This window comes from Trachemys scripta, chromosome 19 (genome assembly GCF_013100865.1).
Source record: "Trachemys scripta elegans isolate TJP31775 chromosome 19, CAS_Tse_1.0, whole genome shotgun sequence".
Taxonomy (NCBI): domain Eukaryota; kingdom Metazoa; phylum Chordata; order Testudines; family Emydidae; genus Trachemys; species Trachemys scripta.
In genome coordinates, this window is record NC_048316.1 from 15,204,770 (window position 1) to 15,228,330 (window position 23,561).

Below are 23,561 nucleotides of genomic sequence, written 5' to 3' on the forward strand. Positions count from 1 at the left end.
GTGAGGGACATTTCCATATCCTCTTGATTGGTTACTGAAAATAGACACAGAAACCTGAGGAGTCGCTCTTGGCTTTTCTCTAAAGCATGCTCTTTTAGAGTTGTATAAAGACGGTGTTTTTACTTGTAACAGCTCTCGTTACTCTCATAGCTCCAGCATCTGATGATGAAGGCAGCACAGCGGCAACAGATGGCTCTACTCTTCGGACTTCACCAGCTGACCATGGCGGCAGTGTGGGCTCTGAGAGTGGTGGCAGTGCAGTGGATTCAGTGGCTGGCGAACACAGTGGTAATAACACTCAGTGACTTATTTGGCCAGTGCCTACATGTTTTGGGCACTATTTAGATGATTGCACTGTAGTTATTTTATAACAGTATATGAGAGACACAAGAATATTGTTTGACAAAAAGGAGCAATTCTTTAGTGCATGCTAAGGGTATGTGGACTATCTTAATGTTCATCTCGATGTGCTTTACAAACTACATATGCAGGATTGATTTAATAAGTTTCCTGTATTGACTCCATTTCATTTAAGCTCTTACTTTGGGTGAAACCTATATAATAAAAATTGCCCATTCACACACACAGTTGCTATGTGGTGTTAAAATAATTTGTACAGAAATAAAGCTCTTTTTTGGCCTTTGACGATAGTCACAGACACCTTTCCCCCTTCCTGAATCCAAAGAATGATTATCCCAAATGGTCATTCAGCTTTGCAGCTTTGCAGTTTGCTATGCTATGTGGCATAGTGGAGATCGTGTTCAGTTGTGCTCATGTCACCTTTCCTTCTTCAGTGTCTGGCCGCAGCAGCGCGTATGGTGACACTACAGCGGAGGGCCATCCAGCTGGGCCAGGCAGTGTCAGCTCAAGCACCGGTGCCATCAGTACCACCACAGGGCAGCAGGAAGGGGATGGTTCAGAAGGAGAAGGCGAAGGAGAAGCTGAAGGCGATGTCCACACCAGCAATAGGTATGAAGCTTTATTTTCCCATGGAGAGATGGGTCAGAGGGGACCCACTCACGTGCCACTGATGATACATTTTCATGGGGGGGAAAATGGGCCTAGGAGATACTATAAATCCATAGAGAATAATGAACAGCTGTGATAGAGATCAGAGGCCAAAAGTCCATCTCACTGGTCTCCAACAATTATTGTGCATAGAGCAAGCCATTGTTTGCATCCATGCATCTGTCATTCTGCCTTGTCACTTGTGTGTCCCATGAGACTTTGTCTGAGGAGTTATACTTGCAGGGATGAACAATCTGAATGTTAGACACATACGTCTAGTGAGCCACTCACTAAAACTTAAATCTTGGTAACATCTGACATTCAGTGGGGAAACATAATGTAGGCTGCCCAGGATAGTGTCTGTAAAGCATGCGCTATACTTAAAAACAAAAAACAAACAAAAAAAACGCAGTCTGCAACAATCTCACTGCAGTTTCTCATTGGTTTTCCCCTTCTTCTTTGACCTGGCAACAGATGATCAACCACTTTCCAAGGGGTGCCCTCTGCAGATTGGAATGGACTTGTGACATATGTCCCTGGTCAGTTTCATTCTGCAGGTAATTGTGCTGGGAAAAGCACTCTAAAGCAGAGTACTAATTTGATTATTTCTCTGATGCCAGAGTTGATTTTGCCTTTGACATTACTTGCCTGTAAAAGGCCTCTCTGGCATCTGTGATTTGGCCTTTCTAATTTGGTCAGCTCAAACTTGTCAGGAAGTGAATTTTTGCTGACATATCAGGGTGTCCCATTTATAATGCTTTTGGGTTTCACTTTTATTACAGAATGTCTGACACTTAATTGCTTCATGTCTGATTCTTGATATCTAACTCTCTAGACTGCACATGGTCCGTTTGATGCTGTTGGAGAGGCTGTTGCAGACCTTACCCCAGCTGCGTAATGTTGGAGGAGTCCGTGCCATTCCTTACATGCAGGTAGCTTACTGAGGAAAGATCAAGAGACCCTGTTGTTTGGTGGTTAACAAATATCTAACAATTTTTTTCAACAAAATTCTGCGTACATTTTCCATCTTCCTCACCCCACCAACCAAATCATATTACAAGGCCTTTCTCGTTCTGTTCGATCTTGTAGACCATTCTTCATACCATTGAGTCTCATAGGCAGTGTTCTGTCCCTATGAGTTTCTGCTAGATTTATACTCTGTTGCTCCCCCTCAGCATTCCTTTTCTCTTACCAATATGGCTAAAACCCTTTTGAGTATCCTTAGTCGCTTAGACAGATACGGTCTTTGCTGACCATACCAAATGTTAATAATCAGATGTGATGGCATAAGCATGATTCATGGAAGGAGAGAGTATTGGAATCTGGGATTCCTCTGTGGAGTGTTGTATGGAGATAGTCCATCTCTCGCATGGTGATAATGGAGCCTGACTTCACTGCCTCTCCAATTTCTGTGTTTCCAGGTTATTCTGATGCTCACAACAGACCTAGATGGTGAAGATGAGAAGGACAAGGGTGCTCTAGATAATCTTCTGTCCCAACTCATCGCAGAACTGGGCATGGATAAAAAGGTAGGGTGATATGAGCAAACACTTGCAGCTTGCTAGAGCTTATGGGTTGGGACCCATCCCATTAAGGGGCATTTGAGGCAGAGGAGTTGTCCAGGGAGCACCGGGTTTGTTTTAAATAGACTTGTTCAGACATTTGTTTTCACTTGCTTTACTTTGTGAGGAGGAAAATGGTATTGGAGTATAACTCTCCGCTGGTAGGGCTGGTATCTGTAAGTCAATATAAAATGTAGTTATAAATTGTTACCTTTTTAATCAGACTCTTAGACCTGGCTTTGGCAGTGATCAGGAACATCCAAGTTTTATTCAGTGTAACTGTATACTTCGGGGTCTGTGCTGCCATCAGCACCCGGGGGATTTACACTAACATCCATTGTTGCCAAGGTGTCACTTATAAACAGGTTCCCAGGATCTTAGAGTTGGAATGCAGCTGTGTAAAGTGACCGATCTCTCTCTGCAGGATGTGTCTAAGAAGAATGAACGTTCTGCCCTGAACGAAGTGCACTTGGTGGTAATGAGGCTGCTTAGCGTGTTCATGTCCAGGACCAAGTCAGGATCCAAATCTTCCATTTGTGAGGTACAATCTGGCACCTTTAAACTTTCTTTGCAAGGGGGCTATACCTTCAGGAGTTCCCGCCCTTCGCCAGGCCAAGAGTGGCTGGGGGCGGGGGACGACTCTCTGGAATGGATATTCTGGAACTCAGGATGACTGGATGTGCTTTGGTGCATCCTTGTGGGGAGTGTACAATGTTGCCGCAACTTGGCCATCGTGGAAAAAGACCCCAGCAGGAATTAGAGGGGAAGCCAGCAGGACAGTGAGACTAGATAAGTTTGTTCCAGTGGCAGTAGCTGAGTTAGTCCATTGTTGATTTGGAATAGAGGCAGCAGAGAAAGGTATTTCTTAAAACGGCCTAGCAGAGTTTACTTAAACCACCTTGGCACTGAAGGAGTTAAAGGGGATTTGTAACGTGATTATTGGAAAGCAGTATGCTGCTGTGTCAACGTAAAAGTCGCTAAGAGGATTCCTTAGATATTTGTTGCTAAAAGGTACGGTAATAAGGCATAAAAACAGTATGTGTGGTGGGAAGGAGATTAATAAAAAAGCATAGAGGTTAAAAATTTAGTCTGAACTGCATCAAATTTTAATGAGCTTATGAGCTGTGGGGTTTGTTTGGATTTACAGGGCTGCTTTAATAGTTTTATTTACAGTCGCTTTTTCTCTAGCCTTTGTTATTCACTTGAGCTTCCCACAGAAATCAAAGCTCCTCATCTTGCAGAATGCAGGTGGAGTAATACCTGGGTGGGGCAGAGCCTCTGAGCGGCATCTGCAGCCGCGACTCTTTCTTTAGCGGCGCTCACCCCCAGCTGGCCAAATCCCAGATAAACAAATAGAAATCCCATAAAAGAAAAAAAAACAACTAGTCTTCTAATCCACAGCTCAGTGGCCTCTGGCACATGTGTCGAGGGGAGATTAGACTTAGGAGGAGATTGTGTTTGTTTTTCTTTACTAAGCGCTTGTTCAAAAGAGTCTCTGTAAATATTTCAGTTGATTTTTTTTTTTTATTTTAAAAGAAACTCAAACCCCAAACATGAAAACGGCCCATAAAGTTTCAGCAAAATCTGCCCTCTTACCCCTATAATGTCTGCAAAATGGCTGTTTGGTGCTAATGACTTTGTCTGCTTTACTGAAACAGCTGCTCCTTAAGAGTGGAGTAACCTTTTTATTCCCCTGTCAGTCCTCTTCCCTCATTTCCAGCGCCACTGCAGCAGCATTGCTGAGCTCTGGCGCAGTTGATTACTGTCTGCACGTTCTGAAGTCTCTGCTGGAATACTGGAAAAGCCAGCAGAATGATGAGGAGCCGGTAGCCACCAGCCAGCTGCTGAAACCCCACACTACCTCTTCTCCACCTGACATGGGCCCCTTCTTTCTCCGGCAATACGTGAAGGTGAGTTCCGCACCATGCCGCCATCATAACCTGTATCAACATCTAACCACCGGCATGGAGCTCTTCCTTGCTAAACTGCTGTAGGAGTATCTAGCATCTGGCCTGCTGTTGTCTCTCTCCATCGATTCAAAATTTGTCCTCCTGAGTTCTAGAGTCCTTACTGACATCTGGGACTGCTTGATGCTCTCTGACACTAGAGCCATGTTTGTTGTTGCATTCCTGCGCCATGCAATTCTTCGGAGCTGCTGTCATTGTCTCTTGTTTAAACATGAATCTTTCTGAAGGGATGCTACTCTGTGGGGTGAATATTTTTGCTTGGCAGGCAAAGATCCACAAACCACTGCTGTTTACTATGGCAAGGATGCCTTGCAGGTGTTTGCCCAATTGCAGTCATGATTTACAAGCTAAATCCTAGACTTGTTTAACCACCATGGTGTCTTTATTGTAAACTTCCACCGGCGTCAAAGGCTTTGATTTATGCATAGGTGCAGTAGAATGGAAGCCTAATTAAACGATAGAATGCTTTCTGGTTTGAAGGACAGAAATTTTTAAGGGCAGGGAGACCTGTTGCACCATAACCACTGCATTTTATTACACTCAGCATAGGGGCTTGCTGGTTTTGTGTTCATCTGCCAATCCAGGGTTTTCATGTTAGCTGTAAAGGTGCAATTGAGAATAAATGAAATAGCAATAAGGATCATTCTGATTATAGGGGAAAAAAGCAATTCTCGCTCCCCTCCCCCCACCAAACTTACCATGCTTGGCAGATGGGAGTGTTCTGTGATCACGCTCCATATCCTAGCTAACCCACTGAATTTCTCTGCTTCAGGGTCATGCAGCAGATGTTTTTGAGGCCTATACTCAGCTTCTGACCGAGATGGTGCTGCGCTTACCTTATCAAATCAAGAAAATTGCTGACACAAACTCCCGGATCCCACCACCCATCTTCGATCATTCCTGGTTCTACTTCCTGTCTGAGGTAGGTGAGGAACATATGGTGCTCCTGGAAGTGGGATGTAGGATTTGTGGGTGGTAAGAAAAGGAAGTAAATAATGGTATCCTCCCTGGAAGAGCCCTAACTTTGGTGTGACTGATCTGAGAGCCTTCTCCCGCTCCCCCATGTACGAGGGCTAGCGCCTCAATACTGTATATGTCTATACGAACAAGCAGCTATGGGAGCGCATGCTCCACAGATAGTGTTGCTGTTACTATCCATAATTCAACACTGTTTGCTGGTCTAGAATCAAGAGCCTTCTGCTAGATAGTGGTCTAGTGTGAAAATGTGTTGCTAGTACTTCACTGATGTTCTTTAGAACAAATTATGGGTTTGGGGTGTGCATTTATTTCAACGGGCAGCTTAGATTTGTGGGTTCCCCCCAGACACGTACACACATACCTATTTCCCCAGGCAGCCACACATCCTCCTACATTTGTCATAACCTGTAGTGCAGCTGTTAATTCAGTAAGGCTTGTTCAGGCCTTTAACCGGAGCTCATAGGTCGCTTGGATAACTATGCCATGGACTGACCCTGCAGGATATCGTTTCATAACCACTAGCTCCAGTACTACATAGCATTGCTGTGCATCTTCTCTTCTGCCTGAGACTTGTTGAGTTGATGGTCCCAGTACCTTAGAATCATAGAATATCAGGGTTGGAAGGGACCTTAGGAGGTCATCTAGTCCAACCCCCTGCTCAAAGCAGGACCAATCCCCAGACAGATTTTTGCCCCAGATCCCTAAATGGCCCCCTCAAGGATTGAACTCACAACCCTGGGTTTAGCAGTCCGAGGCTCAAACCACTGAGCCATCCCCTCCCCCAACTGAGAAGCTGGTAAATGCATTTCCATTTCCTCTTTACCTGTGGAAATAATATTCATGTTAGCTTGACCCACCTTGAGATCTTGTGATTGCTGTGATGACATAGGTCAACTATTGATTTCACAGCACTCATGTTGAATGCTTTGTCTAGTACCTGATGATCCAGCAGACTCCGTTTGTACGCCGCCAAGTCCGCAAACTCCTTCTCTTCATCTGTGGATCAAAGGAGAAGTACCGCCAGCTCCGAGACCTGCACACTTTGGATTCTCATGTTCGCGGTATCAAAAAACTCCTGGAAGAACAAGGGATTTATCTGCGGGCAAGTGTGGTCACTGCAAGTTCAGGCTCTGCTCTGCAGTATGATACACTGATCAGCCTGGTAAGGAGAATTGTGTTTCAGTGGATAAAACGTATGTGCATATAGTGAGAGAGGCATGCTGCATTTCAAAAAGGTGACATCAGCAGAAGAGTTGACTTGCTGCTAAATCCCATGCTACTCTGCATTTCAGATGGAACACTTGAAGGCTTGTGCAGAGATCGCCACGCAGCGAACAGTGAACTGGCAGAAATTCTGCATTAAAGATGATTGTGAGTTTTCTCCGCGACAGTATTTTAGAGAACGGAGGCAGTTCATAGTAAGCTTAGATTTGATCCAGGGTTTCTTAGCTCTTTGCTGAAAGAGTGTGTCTGTTTTGACATTCAGCACAGGGGGAGCTGGAAGGAATAAAGAAGAGCTTGGAGTTGCCCTGGATTTGTTGCTAACACTAATTATCAGTGTTTATTGGTAGCTTCTGTTCTGTGGCTAGAGAAAGTAAAAAGAAATGAAGTAGACAGTGGGCTCTAGTGGAAGAGCACTGGACTGGAGAGCAAGAGACATGGCATTGCATGTGTGAGAGTGACAGACCAACCTGTGGAGCTGCCCGAGGGCTGCTGGGGCTCCCTGCCCAGGGCAGGTGGAGGGTCTGCCATGGCTGCCCGCCTGGCTTGTACTGGGGCTGGGTTGCAGCTTTGAGAGCCACCCCTGCGGCCAGCTGTGGGGAGCCTGGGTCCCTCCACCTGCACTAGGCAGGGGGCCTGACCAGCCTCCGGCCCATGTCCTTGCCCCCATATCCCCCGCCCACTGTCCCTGCCCCACAGACCCCACCCACCCACCCAGGGCAGGTGGAGGGACCCAGGCTCCACACAGCTGCCAACACAGCTCTTCTTGACCTGCCTCTGGCCAGGGAGGTGGGGGGGGAGGGGGCGCTCTTGGAGCCGCACCCCAGCCACGGTAAGAGCTGGGAGGGGAGCTGCACCTCACCCCCCCCCCACCTGCCCTGTGAGGGGGCCCAAGCAGCCCCCCCACCCAGTGTCCCTTTTCCTCAGGGCCCCCGCTCAGTGTCCTTGCCCCTCAGACCCTCACCCAGGGCAGGTGGAGGGTCTCCAGCACATTCCTCATAGCTGCCCGCCTGGCTCTTAACAGTCAGAGCTCTTGCATCTGCGCTGTCCGCAAAAATGGTCCGTGGATATGAAGCGGATACCCACGGATTTGCAGGGCTCTACTTTTGGGGTGGTTTTAACTTATTTTATTCAGAGTTAAACTTTTTCCTTTCCTTCCTCTGCAGCTGTTCTCTATTTTCTCCTACAAGTCAGTTTTCTGGTAGACGAGGGAGTGTCACCAGTTCTTCTGCAGCTCCTGTCCTGTGCTTTGTGCGGCAGTAAAGTGCTGTCTGTGACTTCATCCTCTGGATCATCCAGCACCTCTTCTACGTCAGCTTCAGCAGGCACTGGGCAGCCAGCAACGCAGAGCAAGTCCTCCACCAAAAAGAGCAAGAAGGAAGAAAAGGAAAAAGAACGAGAAGGTGTGAATCATAAAATATCAGGGTTGGAAGGGACCTCAGGTCATCTAGTCCATCCCCCTGCTCAAAGCAGGACCAATCCCCAGACAGATTTTTGCCCCAAATCCCTAAATGGCCCCCCTCAAGGATTGAACTCTCAACCCTGGGTTTAGCAGGCCAATGCTCAAACCTCTGAGCTATCCCTCCTCCAAGCTGTTAGCCTCTTTGTACCACTATCCTGTTCTGCAGGGCTCCTGGTAATAGAAATGCACTTGTCCCCGGCTCTGAGACATGCACGGCTCTTGTCAGAGCCCCACGTGTGCAGAGCAGAAGAAACGCTTACGGACACATGGCCAATTTTGTTGTAGTTTGCATGTTTAGTGGAATGGGTCAGGAATGGAGCCAAGCTTCCTTAAAATTGGTGCTGAAATAAATCTGAAGTGCTGAGGAGCTCACAGACCCTTCGCAAATACTTAATAAATTGGCTGGGTCTGTAATTCTAATGGGGATCATAATATATCACAATTCTTACCATGCCAACTCCCTAAGTGGCACTGGTGAGAGTTGAAGCAGCTACTGGGGCTGCACACTCAGCCCCTAAGCAGCAGCTCCTATGTGTCTGTGCTCAAACTTTTCCCCACTCACGGTCTGCGAATGATTTGGGGGGCCCTCTTAGGGCCTATCCCTCACCTCCTGGCTTGTGTGCATGGGAAAATACATTTAAAGTAAGTTCCTGTAAGTATTGAACCTGCAGCTCCAAGTCCCCCAGCTCTCCACTGTGTAACACTCCAGTGCTCTGCATCACGTCATTACCTAGGAAGCCTCCGACTCCACGGGCTCCCTTATGGTAGGGAAAACTCTTCAGAGATCCATTCTGGCTGCAGGGTGAGCTGCTGGTATGGATCCTCCTGGGAGTATAGTACATTTCCAAAACTCCTGGCAAGCCTTTCAGACGTTCACAGCTTTCATTAGTCACAGATGCTAGCTTCCATTTTCTAGAATAAAAGATGGAGGGCACACTCGTTCAGAACTACAGTAGAACCTTAGTTACGAACACCTTGGAAATGGAGATTGTTCGTAACTCTGAACAAAACATTGTGGTTCTTTCAAAAGTTTACAACTGAACATTGACTTAATACAGCTGTGGAACTTTACTCGGCAGAAGAAGAATGTTGCTTTCCCTTTATATATTGATTTTTTTTTGTAGTTTACGTTTAACACAGCACTGTACTGCATTTGTTTTTTTGTGTCTGCTGCTGCCTGATTGTGTACTTCCAGTTCCAAATGAGTTTGTAACTATGGTGTTTGTAACTCTTCGGTTCTACTGTAGTCCCAACCCAGAAACTTGTTTTCTGTCAGTGAACGCTTACAGTTCACACAGTTGTCAGCCGGGGTTGTCTCTCTCTCTTCTGCCATGCCATCCATGAAACAGAGACATCTGCCACACTTGTGATGCATTTGATCCATCTCGTTTCCTGTGCTCTTTTGACTTGTGCCATTTGCTGTTCTCCAGGTGAGAGCGCTGGCAGCCAAGAAGACCAGCTCTGCACAGCTCTGGTGAACCAGCTAAATAAATTTGCTGATAAGGAAACCCTTATTCAGTTCCTGCGCTGCTTTTTGCTGGAGTCCAACTCCTCCTCTGTGCGGTGGCAGGCACACTGCCTGGCACTCCACATCTACAGGTGTGTGTTTAAAGGGCCTATTCAAAGCCACAGGTTTTCTTATAAATGAATCCTTTGTAGCAGATAAAATTCTGTGGTAAATTACAGTGCACAGACCTGTCAATCACTGCTTTCTAGCACTTGAGTTGTGCTCTTGAGTCTGTGTTCAGCACTGTGCAAGTCACAAAATAGACTATCCAAAGGAGTTTACAGACTAAGATGGACAGACAACAAAGTGCTTATTTGTCTGAAGTCTTGGTGCTCCGTTCACCTGCAGAATGGGCTTTTGAGCCTTCAGGCTGACAGCATCATCTTGAGGATCTGTTTCCACCGTTTTTGCAGTTAACTGCACTTGTGGCTCATTCACTGCTATGGATTTTGATCCTAACCCAAAGGGAACGTTCAGTTTTTACTTTGTGGAGTCTGGGCTGTCTGTTCCATTCTGTACAACTTGGAAATCATGAGAGGATCACTTTCTTTCTTCTAGGGAGGTGCAGACTATCATTGTTATCAAGTGATGCACATATCATTGAAATCATGAAATTAAGAGGCAGCAGGTTTAAAACAAATAAAAGGAAGTATTTCTTCACACAATGCACAACCTGTGGAACTCCTTGCCAGAGGATGTTGTGAAGGCCAAGACCATAACAGGGTTCAAAAAAAAACTAGATAAATTCATGGAGGATAGTTCCATCAGTGGCTATTAGCCAGGATGGGCAGGAATGCTGTCCCTAGCCCAGGGGTGGGCAAACTTTTTGGCCTGAGGGCTACATCAGGGTTGCAAAACTGTATGGAGGGCCGGGTAGGGAAGGCTGTGCCTCCCCAAACAGCCTGGCCCTCACCCCCTCCCACTTCCTGCCCCCTGACTGCCCCCTTCAGAACCTCCATCCCATCCAACTGCTCCCTGACTGCCCCCCGGGACCTCCTGCCCCTTATCCAACCCCGTCTCTCCCTGCCCCCTTACTATGCCACTCAGAGCAGCAGGACTGGCTTATTGGAAAGCCTGGGAGGTGGGCAAGTGCAAGCCGCACTGCCTGCGTGGCTGCGTGGTTGCAGGGGAGGGGGACTGGCTAGCCTCCCCAGCCAGGAACTTAAGGGCCAGGCCGGATGTGGCCCCCAGGCCAGATGTGGCCCGCAGGCCATAGTTTGCCCACCTCTGCCCTAGCCTCTGTTTTCCAGAAGCTGGGAAGGAGCGACAGGGGATGGATCACTTGATGATTCCCTGTTCCGTTCATTCCCTCTGGGGCACTGGCCACTGTCGGAAGACAGGATACTGGGCTAGATGGGACCCAGTATGGCCACTCTTATGTTCTTATTTATGCATAGGGCAAAATTCTGTGGGCTGAATCCTCTATGGTTAGTTGTCGCAGGACCATTCAGCAGGATGCTAGACTTAGTTCAGTGGAGAGAAGAGGAGTGATTAAACAACATAGGTGATTTTGTTGTGTGTACTTTGCAGCAGCCTAGACTGATGGCGGTATATTTCTCACCTGGGTAACTCCGATGAGAGCTGGATACGAAAAGCATATCTAAACTCATCTCCAGAAACTGATTTGATTTATAATTTGTCCATCAGGAACTCTAACAAGTCTCAGCAAGAGCTGCTGTTAGATCTCATGTGGTCAATATGGCCAGAACTCCCAGCCTATGGAAGGAAGGCTGCCCAGTTTGTGGATCTCCTGGGATACTTCTCTCTGAAAACACAACAGACTGAGAAAAAGGTATGGTGTCACTCTGGAACAGCTGAAGTGAGGGCCTCTCCCCCACTTCTTTTTTTTTTCTTTCTTTCTAAATGTGTGGCCCTTTTCAAGGGTTAAGAGTAACTTTAATGGGAGAGCTGATCATATTTGCTGTTGAAACATTTTTTGATGGAAAACTTCTGTGTTGAAATTTTCATCAAAACTTCATTTTAATTTCCCCCAAAATGGGGTTTCTTTAAAAAAATAAAATTAAATTAAAATAAAATAAAACCTGAAAAACATTTTCTCAATGAAATCTGAAAAACTTTGAAGAAATTTTTTTGACAAGAGGAAAACAAAAGGTTTTTTTGTTTATTTTTCACAGAAGAAAATCATTTCCTAACCAGCTCTAATTTATAGGTATCAATCTGCTTCAACCCTAAGAAGTACATTGTAGTCATTAGTGTTGAACTAAAAGAAGGGCAAGTGGTATGGTTTATCAGGGGCCTGTGGTATCGTGGGCTGCTCTGATAATTGTGTGTTTATATGCACAAGAGGTGAGAGCATTCCACAGACATTTGACAGTAATCTCGTTTGTTAGCCAAGGGTTGCATCATCACTGCAGTAGAAGTCTAATTTTAGTATCAGTGAAAAGTCTGCTTCTCGTGGGTATAGAGCATGCATCCGCTGTGGAACTAACAGGCAATAGGGAGGGAGGCTGTATGGCCTTTGTGCTGTTAAAAATCATAAACTTGCTTTAAATTGGAAGGTGCAGAAAAGATATTACTTGCCCGAGTTGCTTGTTTAACTTATCTCTTCACCAGCTGATGTTGGTCCAATAAAAGATATTTCTTCCCACCTTCTCTCCTCTGTGTAACTGTTTTTCAGTTGAAGGAATACTCCCAAAAGGCTGTTGAGATCCTCCGGACCCAAAACCACATCCTTACCAACCATCCTAATTCCAACATTTACAAGTGAGTTCTTCCTGTCTTTCCTCCAGCATATTACAAGAACTTTTCAGCTGCACTCCACAAGGGAGTGTAAACTTCTTTTGTTAAAATAGTGATGGGGTAGGGCCGCAGCTGAAATCACAGACTTGTTGCAGCTGGTCTTAAGAAAACACTCAAACTAAATCTGTTCTGCTTCTCTGAATGACTTGTGTTTAAAGCAGAATGAATGCCAAAGTACAGATATTTTTAATGTTTTCTCTATCCAGCACGCTGTCTGGTCTGGTGGAATTTGATGGCTATTATTTGGAGAGTGATCCTTGTCTTGTCTGCAACAATCCAGAAGTTCCCTTCTGTGTAAGTGATCAGTGCTGTTTGTCTTCCCTTCAGACTGTAGAGATCCCAGCCTTTATAGCCATCTAAATTGCCGTGTTTCTCCATTCATTGGGATCCGGTTGTGTTGGCTGAAGATTTTAATAGCACTTTTGTTTCTCTTCCCAGTACATCAAGCTGTCTTCCATCAAGGTGGACACACGGTACACCACTACCCAGCAGGTGGTGAAGCTGATTGGCAGCCACACCATTAGCAAAGTGACAGTGAAGATAGGGGATCTGAAAAGGACCAAAATGGTCCGGACTATCAACCTCTATTACAACAACAGGACAGTGCAGGCCATAGTGGAGCTGAAAAACAAGTATGTACTTCTCGGGTTTGGCAGTGGTGTCAGGATATTTTTCTTGGCCAAAATACAAGTTTGATATGGTGCTAATTGTTTCCTGGCATAGGATATGACACTTTCCTGAATTAGAGGACTTCATTTCACCTTCCAGCTCCTCAGCTAAGGCACACTGATCAGGATGTGTACTTGATGAAACTCCCTGGTCCCTTTTGGAGGGTGGGGAGAAGAGAATTAGTGATGGCCATGGCTGTAAAACTCCTGTAGTGTTTGATTCCCGAGTGGAAAGTCTGTTGGCATTAAAATTGCTGTGCCCAGGACAGTGTAATGTGGACTGGGAATGAAGCTGAAGTGAAAATGAGGATAATGAATATTGGTTAAAATCCTGTTCACTACTGAAGAGTTTGATAGCGCCCCATTGAAGAAGTTGGCTGTGCACTGAGCAGATGATTCTTGTGAGAGAGACCTAGAGAGGGAGATTCTTGCTGCGTACTAACTACCCCTGTGTTTTCCTTAGGATTTTTGAATAGAGAATGCCTTCACTGACACAGAGTAGTCTCTTGATGAATCTGAGATAACGAGCTTATTTCCCCCTTTTTATAGTAAGCTTTTTTTTTGGGGGGGGGGGGGGCACATCATATAAAATAACAGATTTGAGAATGTAGAAATTAGCCCTGTCCAGGCATCCTGATGTCTTACAAACTGAAGTTGTAGCAAGATTGTGTCCTTGAGCTGACTTACAGAGAATCATCTTTTAGTTCCTCTGTGCTGAAAGTCTCTATTTCCTGATCTAGTTGAGGAATTCAAAATGCCTAAGTGCCCCTGATCTGGCTTGGTTACCCCTGCATGTCTCCAATCTACTATCTTGTAGCCCTTTGTTATATACATATGTGACAGTCCTGGATTCTGATCACATCATTAAGCTGCTAACCCTGTAATCATCTTTCTGTGAGCAGGTATAAAGCATTCTAACTGTAGGCCTCTGAATTTAATGCCCCAGCTTCTGCTGAGATGAACAGATTCAAGTCATGTTCCTGGCCATTCCACTACTTGGCTGATTTTGTCTGTCTGGCTTCTTGTGTTTGCATTCCCTCTGAGAGTATTATTCACCTCTGCCTCAGTTGCACCATTGAGTGGGACTGCACTGGGATCTTTGTTTTCTAAAGCACCAAAGAGACCATCCAAATTCTAGGTATTTCAAAACCTAAGGTCTGATTTGTGCCTGCAAAATTTGTGCGCACAGATACAATTTAAGCAAATAACTTGCTTGCTTTTTGAAGATAGATGTTAAAGCCACTGACATGTCATGGAAGCTTATACTTTGAATGTCTCCGTCCCTCCAAAGACATTAAAGCCCCTTACCAACATCAGTGGTGTGACTATGTTTATTTCATTAATGAGGTAGGGTTACCTCTTTTACAGATGGGGCAACTGCAGTACAAAGAGGTTGAGTGAGTGGCCCGAGGCCACACAATAGTCATTAGTAGAGCTAAAAATAGAACCCAGATCACCTGACTCCCATACCCTGCTTTAAACACCAGAAAAATGCTCCTTTTTAACATGTTACACAGTCTAGCCCATTTCTCTTACATACTTCTTTTCTTCTTTCTTGAGACGATCTCGCCAGAATCAGATTTTTGGTTTAGGAATTAATCTATCCTGCTGCTTATTTGAATTTCTAATCCTCAGTGACATCACAAGTGGCTGCCTAGGAGAGGATTGATGTCACAAAGAGAGGTTTCTAACTTCAGGTTGGGAATAAGGAGTAGGAGCAGATGAGATCTTTAGAAATAAATATCCTGTTTTCATACCGATGACTTTACTAATAAAGAAGTGAAAATCCCTAGAAAAAATGTCTGTAAAATTGTTTTTTCCATGAGACCTCAATAGCTCTTTAATCCTAAACAGTCTCTTGCTATGAAGAGGGTAACGGCTTAAAGTGCATTTCTGGCTACATTACATATATCAATATACAAGCTAAGAAAATGACTCCTAGAACTGCTCTCCATTCGTGCTGATTAAAATAGATTTTGAGTTGAGATGGTTGTCTTTGGAGGTTACTGTTCTGTTAAATTAATGTTTCTTCCTCTCCTTCCCAGGCCTGCCCGTTGGCACAAAGCCAAAAAAGTACAGCTGACCCCAGGCCAGACAGAGGTGAAGATTGATTTGCCGCTGCCCATTGTGGCTTCAAACTTGATGATTGAATTTGCAGATTTCTATGAGAATTACCAGGCCTCCACAGAAACCCTGCAGTGCCCTCGGTGCAGCGCATCTGTCCCAGCCAACCCTGGGGTGTGTGGGAACTGTGGCGAGAATGTGTATCAGTGCCACAAGTGCAGGTGAGGTTATAATTCCTCCAGCCAGAGCCAGTAATTTGTAGGGCCCTAGCACTGTGTACCATGTCAGATGCTTAGCAAACAGCCTCCTGTTGAATAAAACTGCACATTCATGTAGTTTAATCAGAATCAAATAGTCCACATGTATAAAACAGGCTTTCAGGGATATAATGTGAATGTAGCCAAATAACAGAAACCAAATATAACGTCCAAAAAAGCTACATTAAAAAAAAAAAAGTTGCAAAGTCAAGCCCTCCAAAATTAGGAAATGGCGGAATTGAGGTTGCCCAGGGAATCTTAATTTGATGCCTTTGTTGATATGCATTATGATATAGACTAATGATCACATACTGTTTTGTTTTTTCCCACATGACCTGTGTCTCAATCATTTCGCAGGATGGATGGTGCTCACTGAATGAGCAGCTAGCTACTCAATGTTTTGTTTTAGCCTCATTGTTTGCAGTCTGGCCGCAGGTCTTATTTACTGCCACTGTTCAAACCCTGCTCTGACTATAGAATTATTAATTTGCTTCTGTCTCCCTCAACTCCTTGTCCTGTACCCTCCCCTCCCGGTGGCTCTTTGTCCCGTCTCCTTGTCCAGCCAGTCTGTGTCTCCTCCCAACTCTGAAGGATCCAAGGTGCTTTGCAAATTCTTTAGGAGAAATCCTGTTGGTGTATATATACTAAAATGATTCCACCAACTGTATAGAAATATGGCAGGCATATAATCGCTCACAGCCACATTACACTACCTTACAGCGGGACATGAAGACAAAATTTTGTTGTTAAAACGCACCCTATGTGCTTCAAGTGGTCGGGTATTTGTGAGGCTACCAATGGGTATTGTGGCAGCTTGGGTGTTTTAATGCCCATCAATCTCATTTGTGCGAGAGAGTGTGCGTGCACACAGAGAAGTTAAAGCCTTCCCCACTGTCATTCACACACGCACTCCAATAAAACAGTTTTATTGCCCCCCTTTAATTCTTCTGATTTGCTTTTCAGATCCATTAATTATGATGAGAAGGATCCTTTCCTCTGCAATGCCTGTGGGTTCTGTAAATACGCTCGCTTTGACTTCATGCTTTATGCCAAGCCTTGCTGTGCAGTGGATCCAATAGAAAATGAAGAGGATCGGAAGAAGGTGAGACTAGTACAAGTAGTTTCACAACACACACAATATCCCTTAGACGTGCCAACAATCTAGTGACGTCAGAGGTGGTATCCCAGCTGGGAGCATTACGGAGGCAGTGTGCTTAGTGCCTGGAAGGGAGGGGGGAGTACCTTATGTCACTCCTTAGTGGCTAATGCAGGACGTGGCATTGATCATGGAGGTAAGTTTTGCTTTGGCACTGAGCCTTGTACAGGATCCCCTTCCCATCTCCAGCATTTCAGGGGATGTAAAGCGCAATGTTTCACTTAGAGGTGTCTTGCTGCATCAGGCAGGCAACTCTAAAAAAGTAGTAGCCAATGGCTTTCCTTCACTTGGCAAAGGAACCATCCAGTGCCATGTATGTAGGGCTCTGTGGTGAGAGGGGTGTTTGATTACAGTATTATTATTTGTTGTTTCTATTAGGGTAGTGCATAGGAGCCCCAGTCATGGACCAGGGCCCCATTGTGTTAGGTTCTGTACAAGCATAGAACAAAAGGACAGTCTCTGCCCCAAAGCGCTTGCAATCTAAGTATAAGACAAGAGACAACAGAGGCAGGGAGTACAAGGAAGCAACGAGCCAATATTGGTCAGCATGGGAGGCAGTGGTATCTGCACCCCAGCATCCTAAAGAATGTCAAGGTTTTTGTAGCCATCATGGCAAAGGAGAGTTTAAGGAGGTTTCTCAAGGAAGTTAATGAGGTAGCTTCACAGATGTTTATGGCGAACCCCCCCAACTGTGAGGGGCAGCGTGGGAGAAAGCACAAACAATCCTGGTTCTATACTGTTTTCCACATGCATAAATTTAAGTTTGTCTAACTAGATATTGTGCGCTTAGGCTCTGACTTGTGGCCATGATGACTTCCAGGAGCCCATATACCGAAAGCCTTGTAGGTAGCACTGCCTCTCAGAGACACTGAGAGGCAGAAATGATGGACGAATCAACAGCTATTTCTGCTGGTGGGTGTAACACTATTTAAAGTTACACCCACCATAAATAAAAATCTTCTCTGAATGCAAGTGACATCATTTTTTTTTTTCTTTCTTTCTTCTAAGGCAGTAACAAATATCAACACTCTTCTGGATAAGGCTGACAGAGTGTATCATCAGCTGATGGGACACCGACCGCAGCTGGAAAACCTGCTGTGTAAAGTAAACGAGGCTGCTCCCGAAAAGCCACAGGTAATGTGGGATAGACAAATCCCAGAATAAGGCACAGCTGACCGTAGCAAAGACCAGGCTTAATAAGACACTGGCCTTAATGCTGCGTACCAGAAAGCAGCATTATTTCGATCAGGATTGTGATGGAAGGGAATGAAGTGAATGTGTTTTTGCTAGGGCTAGATCGAGTCCTGTGAATCCATAGACTTTGCTCTTAGACTGCCTTTATCTAACCCATCCTCTTCTGTAACTGAAACTGTCATTCTGGTTTCACACTCCAGGCTTACATGTAGCAGCTTGCCAAGCCAGTTGCGTGTCGGTAAACTAGCCAGTACTGTAGTGTGTGGTCTACAGGTACATGAGTCTCTCTGGTATTTTCCAGAGTGTGTCATTGTGTGTGTTTAGTCTTACCTGTTTTGAAGAATCTTCCTCTTGCCTGATTAGTATATTGCAAAGTTACTGCGGAGAATGGCAAAGGGGCCTCTCCTTTCAAGCAGGTTTTCGTAGTAGAAAGCTTAATGTTTGTATAGTCCTCCCGTGTGACTACTTGTTGCTGTAAACTTGCTGGTTATTTTCCCCTGCTCCCTGCGTTTCAGGAGGACTCCGGTAGCAGTGGTGGGATCAGCTCCTCCTCAGCTAGTGTGAACAGGTACATACTACAGCTAGCGCAGGAGTACTGTGGTGACTGCAAGAATTCTTTTGATGAACTCTCCAAGATCATTCAGGTATGAATATTCACTTCGTTGTGAATCTGGGCAACCCAGCGTCCTAAATTGCTTCAAACAATTGATCTAAAAAATGCAAAGCGAGCTGTGGCTGTTCTAAATTGACCCCCGTAGTAACAGTAAGGGTTGCACTGCAGAAGAAATGTAGCAGATTTTCAGTGAACTCACGAGCTATCTTTCCTAAACGCTACGACAGCTGTTAATTCTCAGGCACTGCAGACCAAACCCTTAAACAACATAATGCTTGTAATGGGGAGAGCGTTGTCTACTGGTTAGAGGAGGTGCCTGGGAGTCAGGATTCCTCAGTTGTCTTGCTAGTTCTGCCACTGATGTGTGGTGACTTTGTCCAGGTCACTTTGCCTCTCTGCTTTCCCCTTCTGTCAGATGGGGATAAAAATTACCTACCTCGTAAGTGCCGTGTGAGGTTTATAAATTACTCGTTTTAAAGTATGTTGAGATCTTGGATAAAAATGTCTCTATATGAAATATATTAAGTGACCATAACTTGAGACCTGGATAAATTAAAAAATCATGATCATATGCTGCTTCTCCTTTTTCTTCACCATTTTGCATTTAGTTCCATTGAAATATGACATTTAAAAGTTAGTTTAGGAGGGGTTAAATCCTGCACAGTTTTAATTTCTTCTCCTTCTCTTTTGTATGTTTACAGAAAGTTTTTGCTTCTAGAAAGGAGCTCCTGGAATATGATCTCCAGCAGAGAGAGGCAGCAACCAAATCATCCCGAACCACTGTCCAGCCTACATTTACTGCCAGCCAATATCGTGCTTTGTCTGTCTTAGGCTGTGGCCACACATCTTCAACAAAATGTTATGGCTGTGCTTCAGCCGTCACCGAGCACTGCATAACGCTGCTCCGGGCCCTGGCAACCAACTCTGCCATCAGGCACATTCTTGTGTCCCAGGGCCTTATCCGAGAGCTGTTTGATTACAACTTGCGCCGGGGCGCAGCCACGATGCGGGAGGAGGTCCGTCAGCTGATGTGCCTTCTGACCAGGTTAGACTCGGTTCTGCATCTGCTTAGGGCGCTTCATACTTGTTGGTTCCAGTTTTAGTGAGGTAGATGCACTAACAGAAAATCATTTGAAGTAGCCATATATCTAATGACATTGACACCTGCTGTAGTTAACCCAGTTTCACCCAAAGACCAGTTGAGCTCTCCCACTGCAATGTTAACTGTGGCTTAATCACGGATTGGCATTGTAAAGGATTTAGGGCTTGCCCATGCAGCTTTTCCGTAAGCACTCCACTTCAAACAAACATTTCTGTGTTTAACAGCTGAGCTCTGGGAAGCTCTGGACTTGTGGTGGTGTATGTGAGTGTTCACACATACTCCTACTTGTAATAAGATTGTTCCTAGTGGAATGGGAGTTGGCTATCCTGAACTCTATTTCTGCCATTTACATGGACTTTCTGTAGGTCAACGTTTTCAAAAGTCGCCACAGTTTTTGAGTGCCTCAGTTTGAGACAGCCTAAACGTGGTTTTTAGAAGGCGCTCAGCGTTTCAGCAGGAGTTTCGGAGGCTCAGCACTTCAGAAAATCGGGAACAGGGTCTCCCAAGTTCTTACATCCTAAATAAATTACTTTGAAAGTTGGACATTAGTATGTCTGTGCCTCAGTTTCCTCCTCTGTAGAAGTTGATTTATCAAGTTGTGGTCTTAGTCAGAAAAGTGCTGGTTGGACAGGCTTGCTATAAATTTTAGATGAACCAGACTGAAATGAGAGGCGCTTTGTGTATCTGAGAAATGTCGGCAAGCAGTGTTTAATAGCATTTACTTTGCTTCTGAAATCAGAGACAATCCAGAGGCCACACAACAAATGAATGACCTAATCATCGGGAAGGTTTCTGCAGCTCTGAAAGGACACTGGGCAAACCCTGATCTGGTGAGGAACTCCAGTATTTTACTATTTCTCTTCTTTCTCCCCTGCCCCTCGCCAGTGGCCTTTTGATTCTAATAATTGATTTCTGTAAAGTGGTGTTTCCAATCAATCCGTAGTCAAGAGGGCATTTCTGTCTTGGTAGGCACTATGGCACAGGCTGGAGTCAAGCATCACACGACGTGATGGTGGGCTAGCTTCCCTGCTCAGCATTGCCAATACATCTCAGTCTTCACTTTTAGCACTCCATCCTGGGCCTCTCTCAAACAGGTTGCCAGTCATCTCACATAGAGGCTTTGAGTTGAGATCACCAAAATTAATGTACCTCAAACCCCAGCTTCCAGATATTGAAGAAACAGCAAGGATTGTACTCTGTCCTCAAGCCTTCGTAAAGCTTTGTACATTTTTCCGTTGCAGGCTAGCAGCCTCCAGTATGAAATGTTACTGCTAACAGATTCCATCTCTAAGGAAGATAGCTGCTGGGAGCTGCGTCTGCGCTGTGGTACGTTCAAACAACTAGTAAGGGAGTTTAATTTAAAAAGCATGAGTTAGGTGTCTGTGGAAATGGGAAATTCCTGATACAGTGTAGTAATCCTAGCACAGATGAGCTGGTAAGTGGGGTCAGTGGTGGGGGAGTCAGCTGTAGGCTTTATGGGGGCAGTATATACAACAGGAGTGCTGGGAGGAGAACATGGAGAGGGTAGAACTAGAGGCAAAGGGAAGTGGGATCTTTTCCCTATCACGGGCACATTTCTCTTCATTAGAATGTGATAGATCAACCCAGGATATGAGATCTTGCCTTCTGTTGAAGACTCTTGATTTGTGTGTATGGCAATAGTACCTCTTCTAGACTAGACGCAATAAATCGATCCCTGCTGGATTGATCGCTGCCCACCGATCTGGCAGTTAGTATAGACATACCCTTAGCCTTACTGCATACTCATTAACGGCATTAATCCCGGTGTCCTCCTTTCAGCTCTCAGCCTCTTCTTGATGGCAGTGAACATTAAAACTCCTGTGGTTGTTGAGAACATCACCCTAATGTGTCTGCGAATTCTACAAAAACTGATCAAACCGCCTGCTCCAACCAGCAAGAAAAACAAGGTACCTCCCTTGACACTTTGGACTGAGCAAAGAGACAGTTAGCTGACTGAAATCTGAGGCACAGTAGTGTGTCAGGAAAAAAATACCATATGTACGTGTTTCCAGTTCCTGGTCACTGCTGCTCTAGAAGCACAAGGCCACATGCACTGGAATCCAGTGACGGGTGGATATATCTAAGGGTCTGTCCACTTTCTCCTGCACAGCTTTAAGATGCATAGAAAGAGGGCCATCAAGGCAAGGACTGTTACTTTATACAGGTTCTTACAGGACCTTACCTAGCTTTTTTGAAGCAAGTACATCTATTGATGATTATCTCAACCGAACATTTGTACATGTAGAGCTCTAACAAGTTTTGACAAAAAATTGATCAACTTCTCTGTGTGACCCATACACAACTGGAGCATGTGTCACAACGCTGGTGTCTGACTTGGATTGTCCGATGTCAGACGTGGGATATGGAACTCCATAGTAGTATCAACCTTTTATATTAGAATAAAGCATCCCCATTTAAATGATAGGTCATCAGTGTCACGGACAAAAAGCAGGGGATGTACACGGATAGCTCAGTATCATTTGCACTGAAGTAAAGTGGTCTAAACTTACATAATTGAAACTAGTGTTCTGATTACATAGAACAAACCTTGCTGGTATAGTTGCCTCTACTTCTGTGGAGAGCTCTGTTTACCTGTCCATTGTGCAGGCATGTCTGATTGTTCTGCCATAGGAATCGTTTGTCTCGGGAACATAATTTGCTCTTTGAGGCTGTCACAGACTTTCTGTTAGTCTTAAAGGTGCCACAGACCCTCTGTTGCTTTTTACAGACTTGAGGCTTTCCCTTTGCTTCCTAGGACATCCCAGTCGATGCTCTCACCACTGTTAAACCTTACAGCAATGAGATCCATGCCCAGGCTCAGCTCTGGCTCAAGAGGGACCCCAAAGCATCATATGAGGCCTGGAAAAAGTGCCTCCCTGCTAGAGGTAGAGTTCTGTCCTTTTACTTATCTTTTCTAAAGGGAGTGAAATTGTGCAAAGAACATTTGTATGTGTCCAGGTTTGAGCGCTGACCTAGTTCGCGGGTCCTAAAGCTGCTGCCTGTCTCCTTCCTTCTTGTTCACAACTGATATCATCTCTGCACTTCTACTTCAGCTGCAGAATGGGCAGACTCAGCGCTGCCATCTCTGAGGAGCTGCTAGGCCTGTGGCTCGACCCCTGTGGCCGAGAGAGTTCTTGGAATAAAATCAGACATTGGAGGCCATATGGTCTAATGGTGGGAATACAGGGTGGGCCCCCAGGACTGAGTGCTACTTCAGGCTCTGCCACTGACTAACTTTGTGGCCTTGGGCAAGGCACTTAATCTCTATCTGCCTCAGTAGGCCGTCTATAGAATTGGTTGCTACCACCTCCCTTATAGGGCTGTTGTGATGAATAATTGTCTGTACATCGTTAATTCTGAAAACTCCATCCCTTCGTAATATAAATTATAAAATCTCAAGGCTCATGGGCTGAGCAGTTCCCAGTTTACCAATGTGATTATCACTGTACAGTATGATTATGATATGCAGGACTCACCTAGTGTATGGATCTTCTTTACTCTCACTTGGAGGATTCATGCCTCTTTGTTGATTTGGGTATAAAGTGCTATGCACACCTATGTACTATAGAAATAATACATTAATGCAACTTGGGTACTTAAAGGGCCAACTCTGTGCCTTGGTGTCAGCACATTGCAGTAACATGAGAGGAATTGGAGTTCCGGACTCCTTCAGACCTGACACAGCAGTGCTGCAGAGGCAGTGGGCATATTCTCTGGGAACATCAGGAGGGAAGTACTACAGCAATCCTCACAGCCAACTCGAGAGCAGTACCCAAGGAAGTCATGTGTTGCATTTCTTGGCCAGAAGGAAGGTTGGCCCAGTGGAGGTTTGAAAATGGCAGCGGAAGGGAGCACAGGAGGATTCCCGGTGCTCCTAGAGGGGTTTGGAGGGTTCCAGCAGGAAAAAAAAACAGAGCTACATGGAATCCTCTATTTCCTCAAAGCAGGGGGTTGTATTCACAGGGAAAGGGAACTCTTAGAGCTCCTTTGCACAAGGTGTGTTCATAGGGAATGGGAGCTG

The 23,561-nt window shown here is 45.2% G+C and overlaps 1 protein-coding gene across 1 annotated transcript in view; it reads left to right on the top strand.

Annotated features, from left to right (window-relative positions):
* UBR4 (ubiquitin protein ligase E3 component n-recognin 4) overlaps nt 1–23,561 on the top strand; it is a 117,407-nt gene that overhangs the window by 63,559 nt on the left and 30,287 nt on the right. Inside the window, exons 50-73 of the mRNA XM_034753664.1 lie at nt 151–288; nt 795–969; nt 1,844–1,940; nt 2,430–2,537; nt 2,995–3,111; nt 4,271–4,480; nt 5,310–5,459; nt 6,450–6,677; nt 6,808–6,886; nt 7,903–8,139; nt 9,629–9,797; nt 11,353–11,497; nt 12,344–12,429; nt 12,672–12,759; nt 12,904–13,097; nt 15,179–15,418; nt 16,418–16,556; nt 17,619–17,744; nt 18,320–18,448; nt 19,119–19,462; nt 20,259–20,349; nt 20,761–20,845; nt 21,320–21,447; nt 22,296–22,425. Of these exons, the coding sequence (XP_034609555.1) occupies nt 151–288; nt 795–969; nt 1,844–1,940; nt 2,430–2,537; nt 2,995–3,111; nt 4,271–4,480; nt 5,310–5,459; nt 6,450–6,677; nt 6,808–6,886; nt 7,903–8,139; nt 9,629–9,797; nt 11,353–11,497; nt 12,344–12,429; nt 12,672–12,759; nt 12,904–13,097; nt 15,179–15,418; nt 16,418–16,556; nt 17,619–17,744; nt 18,320–18,448; nt 19,119–19,462; nt 20,259–20,349; nt 20,761–20,845; nt 21,320–21,447; nt 22,296–22,425 (3,633 nt within the window). The remainder of the gene's footprint in view (nt 1–150; nt 289–794; nt 970–1,843; nt 1,941–2,429; nt 2,538–2,994; nt 3,112–4,270; nt 4,481–5,309; nt 5,460–6,449; nt 6,678–6,807; nt 6,887–7,902; nt 8,140–9,628; nt 9,798–11,352; nt 11,498–12,343; nt 12,430–12,671; nt 12,760–12,903; nt 13,098–15,178; nt 15,419–16,417; nt 16,557–17,618; nt 17,745–18,319; nt 18,449–19,118; nt 19,463–20,258; nt 20,350–20,760; nt 20,846–21,319; nt 21,448–22,295; nt 22,426–23,561) is intronic.